Source organism: Mesoplodon densirostris, chromosome 10, assembly GCF_025265405.1.
Source record: "Mesoplodon densirostris isolate mMesDen1 chromosome 10, mMesDen1 primary haplotype, whole genome shotgun sequence".
NCBI lineage: Eukaryota > Metazoa > Chordata > Mammalia > Artiodactyla > Ziphiidae > Mesoplodon > Mesoplodon densirostris.
In genome coordinates, this window is record NC_082670.1 from 80,708,290 (window position 1) to 80,728,156 (window position 19,867).

General features: G+C 40.0%; 2 protein-coding genes across 15 annotated transcripts in view; one reads left to right on the plus strand and one right to left on the minus strand.

Moving 5' to 3' along the window:
* FHIT (fragile histidine triad diadenosine triphosphatase) overlaps positions 1 to 19,867 on the minus strand; it is a 1,490,046-nt gene that overhangs the window by 565,110 nt on the left and 905,069 nt on the right. The gene's annotated exons all lie outside the window — the stretch shown is intronic.
* On the plus strand, positions 13,854 to 17,260 carry LOC132497262 (ferritin heavy chain-like). Its single transcript, XM_060110322.1, has 2 exons — positions 13,854 to 13,989; positions 16,527 to 17,260. The coding sequence occupies exons 1-2, from the start codon at positions 13,854 to 13,856 to the stop codon at positions 17,258 to 17,260; spliced, it is 870 nt and encodes a 289-aa protein (XP_059966305.1).

Genomic DNA, 19,867 nt, shown 5'->3' on the forward strand with positions numbered 1-19,867 from the left:
ATTTATAGCTCTAGAAAATATCCATTCTATGGTTCAAAGATCCTTGTGGATTATAAAAGAGGAAACGACTAACAGAAAGGGAATTATTCTCCACATTATTAAACATGACAAAAAGCTTCTGAATTGGAGCTTAAAACGGGCTATTTAAGATTCCAGCAATTCCTGGGACTTTGGCAACAAAAATGTTCAAAAACCTTTTATAGTTGCTGTCAGATTTCTGTAAAGCATTTGCGATTCCTGTGAACTTATTTATATAACAAGCTAAAAACCTGAAGCCGACTTGAAAGTCTTTCTATTCTAATTATGTAGAATTGGAAATGCCTAGAAATGATGTTCAGTGTTCTCCCAAAAATATAGTCCTGAAATGGTGGTTTCAGAACCGGGTGTTTAGAACAAGGAATGAGGGTATAGCTGCTCTGACTTAAAGGAGCAGTTACAGCAGACATACAAACTATAGTTTGGTAAAGTGGTTTCAAAGAACTGCCATTTAGCAATTCTCTCGGCAGTGGCACATTCTAAATGACTGCTCATATTGTTCCCTCCTGGCCTACTATAGTGGTTTATTTCTGAAGCTCTATAGTTCATGTGTAATCATGTAGCAAAATAATTCAGGAGATAATGACCCACCAGGATATCAGCTGATTGAAGCTCTTATCACAATACTGTTCCTGATTCTCTGGGGCTTCCCAAGCCAACTCTTTAACCCTTTTATGCTTCACTATTCCAATTTGACATCTGGCCTCTCTGTGCTCAGAAGACATTGCAGGAAACAAGAGTCAGTACGTACCCCAAGCTAGAAATACTAGGTGATAGTCCAAAGAAAGATACTAAGATTGGTTTGGGGGGAGGGTACCACATTTAGCAGCTTCTAAGATGTCTTCTAATAATCCCACCTTCTGGGATTCACATCCTTGTGTCATTCCTCTCTCTCTTTGATCGTATTATGAATCTAGTGACTTCTTTTTGATAAACCGAATTAGCACAAGTATTGGAATGTTAACCCTAAGATTAGTTTATGAAAACTCCCATCTTTCTCACTCTCTTTCTCTGGCTTATCTCGCTTGCTACATTAGGAGAAGCAAGGTGCCCTACAGGAAGCCCATGTGACAAGGAACTGAGGCCAACAGTCCAACAAGCATAGAAGAGCTGAATCCTGCCAACCACCCTGTGAGTGAGCTTGGAAGTAGAGCATCTCCACTTCTCGTAATAAGATACAGACAGCAATATCAGAGATGGTAAATGACTCACTTGCATTTCATACCCAGCAAGGGAAGGCCTAGAATGGGAAAATGAAACTATCTCTTCCTAACTCCAAAGCCTGTGCTTCATTCACTGCATTATACTGTCTCTCCAAGTGAATTCTGTTTCAAATGGACTGTGTGTTGCCTATTTGGAAGTTAGAACACATTTCACTAGAGATGAATGGTGTGACTGAAACATACATGGCACTAAAACAACAGAAGAGGGCTTCCCTGGTGGCGCAGTGGTTGAGAATCTGCCTGCCAATGCAGGGGACACGGGTTCGAGCCCTGGTCTGGGAGGATCCCACATGCCGCGGAGCAACTAGGCCCATGAGCCACAACTACTGAGCCTGCACGTCTGGAGCCTGTGCTCCACAACAAGAGAGGCCGCAATAGTGAGAGGCCCACACACCGCGATGAAGAGTAGCCCCCACTTGCCATGACTGGAGAAAACCCTCGCACAGAAACAAAGACCCAACACAGCAAAAATTAATTAATTAATTAACAACTACCCCCAACATCTTCTAAAAAATAAATAAATAAAATTTTAAAAAATAAAAAAAAAAAAAAACAGAAGAGAGGAGAAGGCAAAGGAAATGCAGGGGTGAGGTGAAGAGATGCGGCATTTACATAGGCTCCTGCACCAAAAACTCGAGTCTTAGCAGTCTGGTCCAGGGGGCTGCTCACAGGAGGAGGAATGGAGACAAGTATAAATGCCTGCAGAACCTGAGAAAATCAATTGGCCTCATCCTACATTTTCTGACTTGGAGTTAGCTTTGACTTGATCCTCAGATCTTTGCAGATGTAATTAATTAGGGTTACCAAGATGAAATCATATAGGATTTAGGGTAGGCCTTAAATCCAAGGACTGGTGTTTTTATAAGAGAAAGGAGGGACAGATTTGGACACAGAGAAGTGGCAGGGAAGACAGAGGCAAAGACTGGAGCTAAGGTGTCACAAGCCAAGGAACCTCAGGAGTCACCAGAAGCTAAAAGAGACAAGTAAGGACTTTTAAGGAAGTGGGTGACATTTTCTTTTTCTATAAGATTAGTGTAAGAGATTTAATTAGAAATAGCAAGCATAAACCAAGATGTATGTTATACTGTAGTTGAATATCACCTCCAGATTAGCACAGTGTCATCCAAGCACAAAGAGGATCCTAAACAACTGGGAGTTTTCCTTCCCCTTCAGGAATAATAGTTGAGGAACGTGAGAAAATCTGATGGCTGCAGCCTAACTTGGATGTTAGCTGCTGTTCACTGCTCTTGAGCTCTTTTATTCTAAAAACTTTTAAACCAAAACTTTATAGGACATGCTGCTCTAAGAAAGTCTTAGGAGACAGTATAAGGGAATATCATACCCAGGACAAAATGGTGCAACTAGAATAAGATCATTCTATCTGTGACTTGATAGTTAGATGTAATTAAATTGCTGGCCAAGACACCCCAAACCCAAGCAATTATAAATACTAACTAATGAAGCCAGGAAATCAAAGGATGAATACTGAATAATATTAGCAGGCATATCAAAAAGATCACGAAAAGCTTTCTATGCAGAAAAAGCATGCAAGTCTTTTAAAACGCTTTCTCTTACAGTAATAAAATGAACTTGAAATGTGTATTTTTTCTTGCTTATTGGCTTTGTTTCAAATGGGTATTATTAAATCATGATAGTCAATTAAAAAATATTCACCAAACTATAAATGTGCTTAAGTATATGTATATAAGCATGCATAAATATTTTATAAACTATTGAATTGAAACATGAAAATGTTCTCCATAGCAACCCTAAATCAAACTGATATTTCATTTTGGTTCCCCTGATGCCAATATATATAATACATTAAACCCAGAGCTTTCAAAGTATAAAAATGACTTTGAAAACATAAGTAATATAGAGATGATGTTCAAATATACTATAATATACACCTTGGTTTATAGCTATTATTTCTTTCCCAAGATTACATTTCTATGTGAAAAATCGGTCTAAATATAATATTGGGTCATTAATTGTAATGGTGGAAAGAGATAATTTTACTTTGCAAATTCTAACTATTGGGGTTTCTATGCCCATAGTGATCAATTACTTACTTCTAATTTGCACTTTTCCTGAAAAGCTCAAGTCAAATACCACAGAATTTATAAACTACAAAGGTTAAGGAGACAGGACACAGGAGCTAACTAAGGAAAACATAAAGATCCTAGTCTTTGACTTCAAAGTCACTAGTCTCCATAGAAGCACTTAGAGAACTAACTGCAAGGGGGGAATTGGGGGTCTTAACCTTTGGCATTGTTGAAAAGAAATACTGGTAAGTTCCACGCATTAAAATAACCCATGCAAAAACATTCTTGATGAAATAAAATAAATAACATAACAGACCCACTGTTGCATGTCTGAGTGTACTTTTGAGATGCTGAAATGCACTTGATGCATTCAAACATGAAACCATCAAATTTTACATCTGGAAGGGACCTCTGACAGTAATTATTCCAAAGCCCTCAAGAGGAGCCTAAGTTCCAGCAAATATGAAGAACGTGACCAAGGTCACAACTTAGTTAGCAACAGAAGTTGGACCAGAATAATGAACTAATTTCATTATACCACAATTTTAGTTTCTAAACACCAATGGACATGAATGCAGAAACAATGACTACAATCATATGCTGTGCCTAAAATAACAATTACAAAAATAAACCTACAGCCTCAGTTAAATCATTCACCTTTGTGTGTTTTTTTCCCAAGACACAGAACATTTCCATTCTCAAAGATCCCTCGTATTGCCCATTTGTAACCAAACCCATTTCCCTCCCACCCCAGTTCCCTACCCATCCTTAACCACGCATCTGTTCTCCATTTCTATACTTCTGTCATTTTAATAATGTTATATACATGGAATCATACAACATGTAACCTTTAGAACCTGGCTTTTTTCACGCAGCATACTCTCCGGAGAGGCATGCAAGTTTTTGTGTGGATTAATAGTTTATTCTTTTGAATGCTGAATAATCTCCATGATGTAGATGTACCACATTTCATTTACCCATTCACCTGCCCAGTCACATCTAGGTTGTACTTCTGGGCAGCTCTCAAATCTGTCCACTTCACTCCATTGGCCCTAAATCCAGCCCCCATTCTCCCTAACCTCTATTATTATGGGCATCATACTGGTTTCCCTGGTTTCCAGCTCTTTTCTAAACAGTGCCCACCTTTCTAATACCTAAATCAGATCTCCCAAAACCATCCTAGATTCTCTAGGGGTCCTTAGATTCCTGGATCCTACTCAGGCCTCCCCTCTCTCAAGAATCTCATTTGTTCATTCATTCAAAACAGTGAAATGGTTTTCCTTTAAATGACTTATTCTAAAATAAAAATCTAATCTAAAAGCATTATTCTAACTCTTTAATAGCTTTATGATCAACAAAATAAAACTAACATCAGTGTTTTAAAATAGGAAAGTAAGTCTGTGACATATGGCATTAGCACTGCTTCATGAGGACAAGAAGAAAAATTGGAAATGTACAATAGGTACTACATTTCAGCAGGAGAGTCTTACTTATGAACCCCTTGAGAATGGGAATATCAACCATATCTTGCAAAGCTGCACTATGACTCATGAAACAGAGAAGCTGTACCTAACCAAACCATGACGACAGACTAAGCTTAAACTTATCATTAGTTCATTCAGAGCCATGCATTTTTCTCATAGACTCAGAAACTGTTCCAGAAACTGCCTACTTGACATATTCTGACAAATACCTAAGAACATCCCATGACTAACTCCAGCCCCCCAATCTTCTAGTATCCCTTCTCTAACTCATTCTTTTGAGACAATCCACAGTTCTGGCGTGTGTTCAGCCTTGCTGCAGCAGGCTAATAAACCTACCTTGGAATTCATGTTCCTGATGACCTTTAGTCATTAGGTTTTAGCAAAAAAAAAAAAAAAAAACAAAACACAGAACAAAACAGGTAACAACAACAAAACACCTAGGGAAAGGTATCAAAGATTTCACACTTAACTTTTTTTTTTTTTTTTTTTGCTGTACGCAGGCCTCTCACTGCTGTGGCCCCTCCCGCCACAGAGCACAGGCTCCAGGTGCGCAGGCTCAGCGGCCATGTCTCACGGGCCCAGCTGCTCCACGGCACGTGGGATCCTCCCGGACTGGAGCACGAACCCGCGTCCCCTGCATGGGCAGGCGGACTCCCAACCACTGCGCCACCAGGGAAGCCCACACCTAACTTTTGAACCTCTTGATAGAGGAGAAGGACTCAGGGAAAGAGGGGGAGTGGGTGGGGTGCAGATTACCCATGAAAATGGGCTTGTATATTATCTCTGTGGTTTTAAAAACATATATTAACATAGGTCTCATCAGTTAAAAACTATGAGTAATCTTACAAAAGAAAAAAAATGCTTACTCTCAGGAGATGATTAAACACCTACCTTGACTACCTGTATTTAAAGTGGTTATGATTCAATGTCAGACTACTATTTTTTGCATCTATCTTAACTTGTATTTTAAAAGAAGTATATGGAGGTTCTAATTAGAAATTAACTGAAGGCCACTTTGAATCATTATACTGTGGGAATTAAGTGATACTGTTTGTGTGTTTTTCTTTTTTCCTTTTTTTAAATCACTAAGAGTTCAAGGAAAGCTTGGTTTTCACTGAAGAGGCAAGAAAAAACAGCTTCTGACTAAATGTCTATGACATCAGTGTGGGGTGTCATACGACCTCTCTCTCCTCCTGACATATTTAATTAATGAAACATTCAGTGATTTTTTTTTTTCCTCCTCCAACAGGCCTACTCCGACCCTGAGTAATTTCTCCAGCCTTAGCTCCTCTGACTTTCTATCGTGAAAAACACAGCTAAGCACTTGATTATATTTGGCCATATTTTTCTCTTTCTCCAATTTCTCAGTTTCTATTTTTAGAAAGTACTTCTATTATAACTTTTTTAAACATCTTTATTGGAGTATAATTGCTTTACAATGGTGTGTTAGTTTCTGCTTTATAACAAAGTGAATCAGCTATACATATACATATATCCCCATATCTCCTCCCTCTTGCATCTCCCTCCCTCCCACCATCCCTATCCCACCCCTCTAGGTGGTCACAAAGTACCGAGCTCATCTCCCTGTGCGATGCGGCTGCTTCCCACTAGCTAGCTATTTTACATTTGGTAGTGTATATATGTCAATGCCACTCTCTCACTTCGTCCCAGCTCCCCCTTCCCCCTCCCCGTGTCCTCAAGTCCATTCTCTACATCTGCGTCTTTATTCCTGTCCTGCCCCTAGCTTCCTCAGAACCCTTTTTTTTTTAGAGTCCATATATATGTGTTAGCATACACTATTTTTCTCTTTCTGATTTACTTCACTCTGTACGACAGACTCTAGGTCCATCCACCTCACTACAAATAACTCAATTTTGTTTTTTTATGGCTGAGTAATATTCCATTGTAAAATACTTCTATTATAACTTAATGTTCATCACAGTGTCTAGCACTGTGCCTTGAACTGAAGAGCTATTCAAAAGAAAACATTAACAACAAATGTTGTTGATTAGGGCCGGTATGAACAACTGCATTGTAGAAAAACTCTGAAAAGTAATTCCCCACTTCAAAGGTGTCTTCATTATTCTCCAGTCTTCCAAGAATCAGATCTCACTGACATATAACTCATATTCCCAACTTGAGAACATTCTAAGGCTACATCCCTTCATCAAAGTTAATTGGGAGAAAGTGTCACTCACCAGAAAATTCCACCTAACTGAAAACTGAACTGAAATGGCCAGGCTCATATGGGGGCTGATCTGAATTTCTCATCAAGCAGCACTTTAAGGTATCATGGACAAGACTGCCTTAAGCTGGAAAAAGCTTTGATACTATCAGTTTTACACCAGGATCAAAAAACAATTTTCAACTTTTATTTCAAGGTTTGTTAATAAGTCCCTCCCTTTTCGTCACAGTCATGAAAAACTCCTAATACTTGTGTTGCATGGGAACAAAGCTAGGGAGGACTTAAATTTCAGGTCAATTGGAGATACATTTTTAAAATACTATCATCGAGATTGATTACTGGGATACCTGGAAACTACCTTCTCCCAAATCAAACAGAACCTGGAGTGATGGTAAATTCAAGTCAATAAACCTGTGATAAAGACTATCCTAAGAATCTATTTTCACTTATTCCTAAGACTCTAATCACTATGCATGACATCCAAATTCCTACCGCAATAGATGTTTTCTCTGGCTTATGGGAGCAGTGCAGCAATGGCTAACAGGTTTCAGCTCTCTTGCCAGTTTTGGGGTGGTTTTTTAGTTTTTTTTTTTTTTAATTTAATTTTATTTATTTTTTTATACAGCAGGTTCTTATTAGTCATCAATTTTATACACATCAGTGTATACATGTCAATCCCAATTGCCCAATTCAGCACACCACCATCCCCACCCCCCCACTGCTTTCCCCCCTTGGTGTCCATACGTTTGTTCTCTACATCTGTGTCTCAACTTCTCTTGCCAGTTTTGATTGCCAACTACTGCCTGCCACACAGTGGAGAGGAATTCTGAAGTTGCCTCTGGCCTTTGTGGAAGGGAGTAGCAAAATCCATCAGCAACATTTGCCAGTATGGCAAACTAGTGCTAATTGCTCTGGGTCCTCTCCCAGAACGTTCATGGCTTGACACATGGAAGGCTATGTTTCAGAACCCCCTTTGCAGTTGCACAGGGCCACATGACCAGCTCTGGGCCACTGGCTGTGATCAGTAGTAACATGCTCCACATCACTGCCCATGTGCACTTGCCAATGCCTCTCTTCCACAATTGTAGTAAACCTCAAGTCTTGAAATAAAGGTGCCACAAGTCAGCAGTGGAATAAAATGATGAGCCACCCCCTTGGAGGAGAGCAGCTCTGGAGAGACCCCTGGAACCACGGTGGGACCTCCAAGGTTGAGAAATAAATGATGGTTGATTAAGCCTCAGAAATTTTGTTACTGTTGTTACTATTTTGTAACAGTACATTATAACCCAGCCTGCTCTGACTTCTACACTGACTCCCAGAGCAGGGATAGAAGGTAGGGGTGCCCAGTACTTGGCATTTCTTAGGGATCACAAACGAATAATCAGGAACACTGGTTGATCTTACATTTAAAACACTCACCAACACCATGGTGAATTTCCATCGGGCGTGATAAGAATTTTTGTGTTCACATTGCTGACCTTCATTTTGCTCACTACCAACTGTAATGAGCACTTTGGCTCCTACCTGGCTCCTTTATCCTTTCTCTATTCTTTTCTCAAGCACACATATGTTCCAGAGCCGACTTGACATATCATAATAATAAATACAAGGTGTCTCTATAAAAAGCAAAAGGAAAAGTTGCCATTGTTGTGGCTCTTTTCAATGCCTGTGAGCACGGTAACATATTGAACTTTTACATATTTCAGTCACAGGGTCACTTGTGGCACCCTATATTTTTGTAGATGAACTATAGTTGTTGTCAATCACATCAGGAAGATTCCTTCACATTTTTACTTATCTGTAACAGCAGGCTTCCAGTAAAAAAGGTGTCTAACATTAGAACAAATGATCATTTGAGAACAAAAGCTTGTGTTCTTCCACAGTGCTTACTAGATGCCAGGAACTGTTCCATGAGCTTTACTAGTATCAATGCGTTTAATACTCCCAACGGCCTTGGGAGATTGCTACAATTTTTGCTGCCATTTTACACATTAAAAAATCTAGTGTGTGAGTTTAAATGCTCACAAACAGCACTGATTTTTTTCTCATCATAAACTAGAAGAGCATTCCCAGATGAAACATAGAATGAGCAGCTGAATTTCAGGCAAACAACAAAAATCTTTTAGGGTAAGTATGTGCCATGTATCACATGGGATATACTTACATGAAACAAATTTTAACTGAAATTTAACAAGAACCAACTGTTTGCGTTTTCCATCTTTCCTTTGCTCTACTCTTAAAATTGTGAATCCTAATAATTTCAAAACACATCCACTGACGAAATGGACATTAAAATACTCAAAATCTTTTTAAAAATTGCATTTGTCTGAAATTCAAATTTATCTGGGCTCCTGTATTCTTATTTGCTAAATCTGGAAACTCAAAATTAGAAGCAATATTTGAAATTTTCATCAACACTCGATATTTTTAACTTATTAAGCAACTAAGCTAAGCTGACTACACGTCTCCATCAAAGAAAGTTAAAGAAGATATGAGTGAAAACAAAACCTTTCAATCTAGTCTATGATAAAAATAAATGCCAAAAAACATTTCATTATAAAATTTGCTTTTACTTTCCTACTACTCAGCCTGTGACATTTGAGAAGGATCCAGATGTTGATATATGATTCTGCCAATTGTCACATTTTATATCTAAATTGGTGAAAATCCTACCTGTGAGTCTCTAAAGCATTCACTTTGTTTGGATTTGGAGGTGAGCTTTGCAAGAAAACACAGAATATTCTTTTTTCTTTTTATTACTTTTACAGCATGAATATTCTAGCTCAGGCAGAGATGAAAGGACATAATAAATAGGAAACACTGCTCTCCCAATGTATGCCTGAAAAAGTCCTTGTCAGTCATATTCAGTAAAGTGCATCAAAAATAATGCTTACCATGGCAGGAGCCTGTGCTGAGTTTAACATTCTGGGGACAAACAATGAAATAAGTGTAGAGTGAGGCTAATAAAATTTTCAAATCTGAGGTACCTCAGAATAAAGTGCTTCCAGAGACTCTTAATAACATCATTCTAAACTCTTGGTCTCCCTTTCGGGGTCTATTTCATGTAGGGCCGTGAGTTATTGCCAACAAGCTAATATCTACTCTCAGCACAAGCACAGTATGTCTCCAATCGCCATTCATCAAGAGCTTCAAAACAATGTTTATCTTTCTGCTTGTTGTGAATATTAATAAATTAAGATCTTTAAACTGTCTAGAAAGAAGTAAGAAATAACTGCCAAGAGCTCCGGTGCAGATGATGTATTTACATACATTAGAGAAGTACCATTAACAGTAATTAATGGTGCTTTTACATCTCCAAATGCATTGCAATTGACTGTCGATTTGTTTTGGAGGTGTTTGCAATCATAAAACAAATCTCATCCTAAATGGATACTTAGTAATTTTTAATAATTTTAAACTGTGATGTTCTATTTAACGCTTTAGTAATTACACACTGTTTTTTGAAGAAAGCTTTTTAAATTTAGAATTTTTATTGAACTTTATTAAAGTTAATGAGACTGCATTACTTATGTTCTACCTTAATTCACAATGTTTTTAAAGGTCATGAAGGCTAATGTAAAAATTTTGAAAAAAGCAAATTCAGTCAGTTAATGACTATACAATTAAAACATAATTCCACTACTCTCTTCCCCTACCGTCCACTATATTCCGGAGGAACCCACATTTAGTAACATGGTATGTCTTCATGAGTGGTTTTACAAATGAAAAGTTTAGGACATATGACCGTTAGGAAGTAGAACAGACACAAATGTTGAGAAGAATTTCACCAACCCGATTCTCTTCTGACTTGGTATGACTTTTGATTAGAACTAGAGTACACAGTGCCTGGCAAACTACACTAAAGGATATTTATATCAACTGAACTTCTAAAGAAGTTAAAATTAGAAAAGATATATCCCCTAAGCCAATACATCCTGCAATATTTCACTGGTGACTTAAGTCTCATTTTGGTTGAGAAAACTAAGAGTAAAATAGAAAATACATTTGCTCTGAGGGTGCCAAGGCCATATGGAATAGAAATTTGAGCTAAAATAAACCTGTCTGTAGTCTTTCCATGCAAGAAGGAAACTGTAAAAACAGATTTGGGGCGATCCTGATATGAGTTACTAAGATATCATTTGCAAGCCTCTTCAGTGTCTCTTTCAGTCCACTTTATTTCCACTAGGAACAACCGCTTAACCCTTGGAGAGTAGTTCTTTGTAACAATTCCTCACAACAATATACCTGCAAAATTAAACTGAGTTTCTTGGACCATTCACAGTATGGTGAGAGCATATAAGGCAATAATTCTAAATATACAACAAGAAACAAATATTTCACAATTTTACAAATTTAAGAAAATACGTAGGAGGAGTACCAAACAAACTTGGCATGTTTAAAAATACTTGGTGCTTGTCAACTCTCAAATAGTACAGACATATTGTTTGTATTATCAATGATAACAAGAAAATCATAAAGAATTAATCATGAGTATCTGCCTTCATCTTAGGATCACAATAACAAGACCGACATGCTGCACTTCTTTTGTGATGAGGCAAAAATCTAACACATGAATCCTATGAAGACAAAGCTAATAATTTTTATGTGTTTTTGAAGAATTCCAAATCAAGAAATCATGCCCCATCTTTGAGATGAATGCTTCCTTCTACCCCACACAACAAAGATGAGAGCATAAAGAGAAATTTTTGATATATGTGAGTAACTAGATATACATAGGCTGACTTCAGTAAGGCTCTAATCTCAGAGATAAGGAGCCAGCATAGAAGTGTGTCTCCAGTAAATTAGCTCCTAAAAAATTATAACCTCCTTAATATCTATAGAAAAATCTTATTTAAAAAAATGGTAAATTCACCAAGCACACACCATTTTGTCATTTAACCTTTGATTTCTGTCATTTGGCGCTCCTTAATTCCAAAAGACAAGATTGATAGAGATGCCTCCAACACCTCATCTGCTCAAAGCAAGACAGTGAGATGATATCTAATACAAGACCTAAACATTTCAACTCCATTGTCACTGATACAAGGGAATATGAGTTCCAGGAAAGGAAAAACTGAATGCCATGCTTGGATTTTTGCCATTGAGAAAAATCTACTCTAGCATGTGTTGTATGACACTGATACTTACTTTGAGTAGGTTTTTAAAATGATACCTGCTACAGTTATCATGGATCCATGCATCCTTAAAGTCTTACAGGTTATAGAATAGCAGGGGCAAATATTTTTATAAGCCACATGGCACTACTGTCGTTTTGTTCCCTGGAGGAAGAGATACTTTTCCAACTATTACACTACCTTTGTATTCCTGGGGTCAGCCGAATCTGGTCATGATCCTGGACAAAAACTGTGATGGAGAATTGGTTTTCTGTGGTGGAGATTCCTGGAGCTCATACTCTGGATGTGCGCAGACTTTTAAGGCAACCATGGCCAATCGAGGTAGAGAAGGTGAGGGCACTGATATTTTCAAGACACATGCAGGTGGTGCTCGATCGTGATGATCATTACTGATGATGACAACAGCTGCTGACATTTACAGAGGGAGTGCAATGTCACGTACAACACGCACAAGGCTTTAACATGTCACCTTACCATATCCTCACAACACCATTGTGACTTAAAACTATTAGCAACACAACCTCACAGATGAAAAAATAAAGGCACAGTAGTTACCTGGCCCAAGTTCACTGGGAGTTGAACTCAAACCTGTTCATTTACTGAGCCCATGCTGTTCATCACCACAGTGCCAGCTGTGTAAGGAGTCAGACTCAAGTCAGTCGCCGCTCCATCTCTTATGTAACCTTGGCCAAGTTACTTAACAGCACAAAGCCTCAGTTTCTCCATTTGTAATGTGCGGATTATAGCACTACCTGCCTTACAGGTATCAGAAAAAACATTTCAAACTTGGAAATAGGCAAACGAGATTACTGGATTCCTTTAGTATAGTGTTCCCACTGCTGGGTGTGACTTTCTGTTCACGGGGCTATTTTACAACTGATGGGAGACAGTAACTTGTGTGAGCTCTTATGGACCAGCAGGACATTATCCTGTTCTGTATCTGGCCCAACAATGTATCAAATCTCACACACACACACACACACACACACACACACATATAATCTCAAATCATTTTTGGACTAATTTTAACATCTTACTAGGTCCCTCACCCTCTTAAATTAATGAGCTGAATAAGATCTTAAACTGTGTTTATATTTGCACAACAGCCATGAAGTTGCCCTTCTGAAAACTGATTTTTAACACTCTACTGTTCTGAGAATTAAGTGAGATGATGCATATGAAATGTTCAGTATAGGGCCTGTCACATATGATCCAACGAAGGTCATTTGTTAACATCATTGCTATGATCATCTCAATAATTGTCACCGCCACTACCATACTATTTAAATTTTTTAATGTTAAGAATTGTTTCTGTTCACTCATATTCAAATATTAACAGTGAACAGTTAATAACTAGTTCTGAGAATGGTTCCAAAATTACACTGTTACCCATAGCTGAAGCCACTTTATAATTTGGCCTTGAGAGCAGTTGTTTTGCAAATTATACACAGTACAGTAATGGAGTTATTAAGGGATCCACTTTCGATGCACAGAAAGTTGTGCATCAGCCGGGCTGCCATCACCTCTGTTAAACAGGATTCATTAGAGTGATAACTGACAGTTGTTTCCCTTTCTAAGTGATTGCTCTGTAGTTCCATTATGTTCTGTCAAGGAAGTACTACTCATTAATTACCAATAAACTGAGTACCAACTGTGCTTGCAGTAGAAGGTTTGGAACTGTTAATCTTGGGGTGGGGAAGGTGGCAGGAAGAGGAGAACGCCACCTGGACAGGTGCAGGAGACACATGGCGAGAGGACGTTATTACAGGCATGGGCGGGGAGGGACAGAGCTTCTGAGAGGATGGAAGACCTCTGCTTTTGAGGCTCCTGGTATACTGAGAAAAGCAGAAAGGAAGAAATCTCAAAGCAGTGGTCCAAAAAGTATGCCTATGTTTTAAAAAAAAAAGCAAACTTTGAACAGGAAAAAATAAGATCAAAATAATTAAGATATTCCTAAGGTAATGACAGAACTTTTTTTTCTTTTTAAATTAAAAAAAATTTTTTTTTAATTAATTAATTTATTTTGGCTGCTTTGGGTCTTTGTTGCTGCATGTGGGCTTTCTCTAGTTGTGGCGAGCGGGGGCTACTCTTTGTTGCAGTGTGCGGGCTTCTCATTGCGGTGGCTTCTCTTGTTGAGGAGCACGGGCTCTAGGCACGCGGGCTTCAGTAGTTGTGGCACACAGGCTCAGTAGTTGTGGCTCATGGGTGTAGTTGCTCTGCAGCATGTGGGATTTTCCTTTTTTTTAATTCAAAGTACGTGGCAGGTGAGTGGTCAAGAGGTATGGCAGAGGGCTTCTTGCATTCCAGCTAGAACACTTCTGTAACTCTCCTCTTTTGGAAATAATATCTAAAATCTAAATTGAGGCTTTTTGTGAAAATGCAGGCTGAAGCCCAAGGGTTGAGCCCTCTTCCCTCACCCCTCAGACCCTGAGCTCTGACTTTCAGTGAACCATCTGGTATCCTGTGCCCCAGAGCTGGGCTCCTCGCCTGCCTGCTTTGTCTTTCACTACAGAGCCATTAGGAGGCTCTTTCTAGAGATTCTGGGAGACACATCCTCGTTGCTCTCCAACTTCTTCCATCAGCCAAGCTGCATCCACAGCCACAATGGTCTTTTGGTTTCTCCAATTCCTGCCATGTATTACTTACTATAATATTTCTGAACGCATTTTATCACACATCTATCAGTCGGTTTCACATTCAAGTGTCTCACCTCATCAATAAGACTGCACCTTCTTGAGGACAAGGACGTGGCTGCGAAGGATAATTAACAATTACAGAGGGCCACTAGTTTGAAATCTGTCTGGCCATGTGGGCACCTGGCAGAGCAGACAAGCAAGAACCACCTTTGTTTATTCCTCCAGAATTCCTCTGCCACAGGAAAGGGAGACCATTGCTTTTTAAAAATGTTTTAAAGGTATTTGTGGATTTCTGGCTTCAGTAGAGCCCAAGACCTATCATCAGAAGCCTCTGGACTCCCTGGTATGTGCAGACATCTGTTGATATCTGAGTCCCTGTTCTACAGTGTTTTTAAAAAGAGGATCCTGGGTTTCCTTCACGATCAAAAGAGAGCAGTGCTCTCTCCAAGAGATTGGTGCTAAAAGGTGGGAGAATATAGTGAACTGGGGCAAGAGGCCAAGAATTGGGTAGAGGTCAAGGTCAGCCAAAGGCCAAGTGAGAAAGACTAACAGAACCAGCTAATCAGTAATATATCTGGGCACTGAAGCAGGGGTAGGTATGACAGAAGAGGGACAGACCAAAAGGCCTGAGGGACAAGGGGAGAGATAGGAGGTGCGCACTGCAGGCCTATTCTGTCAGCTCGCGAGGAAGCGAAGAGCTTTGGGAAACTAGAGAATACAGAGGGCTCCAGCTCAGCCCAACTTGCCTTTAAAAAGGCACAAGTCCCAAGGCAAAAGCACTCCAGGCATTCCGGAAACACAAAGGGGCGCCATTAGAGGAGAGGAAGGAAAATCTCAAAAATTTTAATTTGGAATTAATTTCAAATGTATCCCCAAATTCCACGAACCAGAACAGCACAAGGAACACCTATCTACACCCCAGATCCATCTTGAGTTAACATTTTCCCCATCTGCTTATCATTTGCACTTTCTCCTTATACACATACTGTTTATTTCCTGTCCTTATTTTGAAAATAAGTTTCATTCAGTGTGCATTTAAGAATAAGGACAGGGTTTCCCTGGTGGCGCAGCGGTTGAGAGTCCGCCTGCCGATGCAGGGGACACGGGTTCATGCCCTGGTCCAGGAAGATCCCACGTGCCGCGGAGCGGCTAGGCCCGTGAGCCATGGCCGCTGAGCCTGCGCATCCGGAGCCTGTTGCTCCGCAACAGGAGAGGCCACAGCAGTGAGAGGCCCGTGTACCGCGAAAAATAAATAAATAAATAAGGACAATTTCTCTTATCACCACAGTACAGCAACCAGCTTCAGTAAATGTAACATTGGTACCATATTTTATCTAATCCACCATCTTCTTTCCCAGTTTTGTCTATTAACTAGTGATGTCCCTTATGGCATTCTCCCTGTCCATTGTAAGATCTAGTATAGGCTCTTATTTAGTGCCCCTGTCTCTGTAGTTTCCTTTGATCTCAAACATTTCTTTGACTTTTTTTGTTTCACAATATATCCCTACTTGTACCTTCCACATACTTTTTAATAGAACTACTCCTTACTGGGGTTTCTCTGATGTGTCCTGCAGATTGGATTCGGGTTACGTATTCCTGGCCCCAAAGCTGTACTGGCCACCTTGTGCCCTTCTCAGGGCATCACATCAGGAGGGACACGATGATTGCCCTTCACTGGTGATCTTTCCATTCTGCTCACCGGTCAAGATGCTGTCAGCTTTCTCTACTGCAGTTACCATTTTTTCTAAACAGAAGACTGCCTAGTATTCTGACTGTGGACAGTCTTCGCGGAGAGTCGCCACAGTTTCCTGCTTCAACAGTGCTTGGACGGAACCCGGCGCTCGTCCCCCCGCTCCGGCCGGCCGCCCAGCGCCAGCCCTCACCACCACCTCACGGCACCCTCCGACCGCCCCAAGGCCCCCGCCGCCGCCTCCCCTCGGCCGCCCGCCATGATGACTGCGTCCCACTTGCAGGGGCGCCAGCACTACCGCCAGTACTACCACCAGCACTCGGAGGCCGCCCTCAGCCACCAGATCAACCTGGAGCTATATGCCTCCTACGTCTACGTGTCTGTGTCGTACTATTTTGACCACAGTGATGTGGCTTTGAAGAACTCTGCCAAATACTTTCTTCACCAATCTTGTGAGGAGAGGGAACATGTTGAGAAACTGATGAATCAGCTGCAGAACCAACGGGGTGGCCGAATCTTCCTTCAGGATATCAAGAAACCAGACCATGATGACTGGGAGAATGGGCTGAATGCAATGGAATGTGTGCTACGCTTGGAAAAAAGCATGCCTCAGTCACTACTGGAACTGCACAGACTGGCCACTGACAAAAATGACCCCAATTTGTGTGACTTCATTGAGACTCATTACCTGAATGAGCAGGTGAAATCCATCAAAGAATTGGGTGACCACATAACCAACTTGCCCAAGATGGGAGCCCCCGAATCTGGCACGACAGAGTGTCTCTTTGACAAGCACACCCTGGAATACAGTGATAATGAGAGCTAAGCCTTAGGCTGGCTTCCTGTAGCCACAGGGGTGACTTCCCTGCATCAAGGCAGTGCACGCATGTTTGGGTTACCTTTACCTTTTCTGTAAGTTGTACCAAAACATCTACAAGTTCTTTCCTTAGTACCATTCCTTCAAATAAAGTAATTTGGTACCTCCCCACCCCCCAAAAATATTCTGATTGTATATTAGACAGGACGAGGATTTAGTTCACTATGTTTTAGTTACACACTGACAAAGTATACACATTTTTAAAAGCCTAAAAGTGTGTTTTGTTTGCTTTAAATAATGACACATGTTTAGGACCTGCATGTAATTGTTCACTTTGCACCATCTACCACTCTGGGCTGTGAGCTTTTATTATGCAAAAGCTGTGGTCTGTGAGCCATTGTTTGTCTGCGCCCCTTCCGGCCCTCTCAATAAAACAACACATACAATAACCAATAAACATGCGGCTTTTAAAATGTGGTCCAGAAGTGGATTTTCACATTTTGAAGTGCATCACAGGCTGTTTAAGCTAAGAGACATTTGAAATCAATTGATACAACATACACACTTTTACAGTTGAGAAAATCAAGGCCTGGGGAGGAAAAAGTGCACAAGGTCACATAAAACAACAGTTCTTTACGGATGACTATAAAATCAATTTAAGGGGCCATGGCTGGCATGTTTTAAACTGAAATAAAAAATGTCTGAGTGCTCAGCATATAGCAAGGGTAAATATTGTTTGGTGCAACTTTTGTTTTAACTACATGTGTTTATGAGTATGTATGCTCCTCTTTGTTGGGTAATGATATTAAATCTATTTCTTACTGAAGGTCATGGTTAAAAACCTTTAAAAACAAACAAACAGGGCCTCCCTGGTGGCGCAGTGGTTGAGAGTCCGCCTGCCGATGCAGGGGACGCGGGTTCGTGCCCCGATCCTGGAGGATCCCACATGCCGCTGAGCGGCTGGGCCCGCGAGCCATGGCCGCGGAGTCTGTGTGTCCGGAGCCTGTGCTCCGCAACGGGAGAGGCCACGGCAGTGAGAGGCCCGCGTACAGCAAAAAAAAACAAAAAAAAAAAACAAAAAAACAAACAAACAAACAAACTCCACGAGAACCTAGGTCTTCCAACTTAAGAACCAGCAATCACTCTACTAGAAAAGTTCTTCTTTAACTTTAGTGTGAAAATAAATAAAGGTTGAAATGCAGTTTCTATTTCAAAAGGTCTGGGTTGGGATCTGAGAATCCGTGTTTTGCATAGGCCTGTGGGTGATAATAAGCCACTGGTGTTGGTTTGTGGACACCTTTGAGAAGCACGGTGGAAACGTTATATCCCAGGAGGGGCCTGGTTTACTGTGAAGGGTATCTACATGAAGTAGGTATCAAATATATATATATATATATTTTTTTTTTTACATTTGTTAACAATTTAAATATGAATAACTAATTCTTGGAAATGTTTAGATTAAAACAAAACCCAAAAAACCTTCTACAGAGAATCAGCTCAACTCACAGCCCAGAAAATGTGCTTACTGTGATAGTCCTAAGAATCTAGGGACTTCTAGTATTCATGATACGCCACACAAGAAAACCAATGCACCAATAATCCTGAGGGTTGGGATTAGTTCCCCCAAATTACAGATGAGCAAACAAGTTCAAACATCTTATTTTGTCCAAGGTCATACTGCTTGAGAACAGAATGGAATGGATTAGAATCTAGCCAATTCCTAAGGTCATGCTTCTGTTATACTCACAGACTCATACATGGATATTATTTGTACACATAAACATGCTTTAGACATGCCACATATACAAATATGCACGTTAGCATTTTTCTAAGCAGTCTACAGTATTCAAGAGTCAGACATCAGTGAGAGGAAACGAATGTGTTCATCAAACTCTAGAATTGTGTGCCTTCTGATGTGGCTCAAGCAACACCATTAATATTATCAAAATTAAAGGGGTCTCTTCAAAACAGTCCCATTCGATTTGGGGGGGCAGTTAGAAGGCTGGGGGGGGGGAAAGAGTGAGCAGCAAATGACAAGCACTACAAACAAGATTCCATCACCTATAACTTAGATTTCATTCAGTATATTTAGTTCAAACCCTGGCACTTTATACAAATAGCTTGTCACGTAAAGTGCAAACAACTCTCTTTTGACAAAGTGATACGGCTTTGGAGCTGGGTTAACTGCTTTATATATGGCAAAGCTCTTTAAGTGACAAATGAAAGCAGAGTCTTGAAATTACAGTGATATGGAATTACTGCACAAATTCTTTCTGGTTTGATGGGGGTTGTGGGGAGGGAGCAAAAGGATAGCATTCTGCAATTAATTAAGAAGAAAATCTGAGAGGATATGAAGTCAGATTTTTCTAATCTTGACTCTGTAAAATGGACTTTGAACATACTGGCACAAAATTGAGATATGGTCCCAAAAACTTCAAATGAGATGTACAATGTTGTTTAAAGATCTGGCTGAAGTGCTTCTTTTGACCTAAATTATGCCCAGCACGGGTGCAGTAATTATCTCTGCTAGAGATGTTTGGTGTGCTGGCATTGAAACCTTTCGATATGTTTGATAATGTAGCTTTTTGTGTACACACACTGCTTTCCCAAGCTGTC

Coding starts and splice junctions, on each gene's coding strand:
- LOC132497262 (XM_060110322.1), top strand. CDS start 13,854: ATGGCGAGAGGACGTTATTACAGGCATGGGCGGGGAGGGACAGAGCTT. Junction 13,990..16,526: donor TCAAAGCAGTGGTCCAAAAA/GTATGCCTATGT, acceptor GACTGTGGACAG/TCTTCGCGGAGAGTCGCCAC.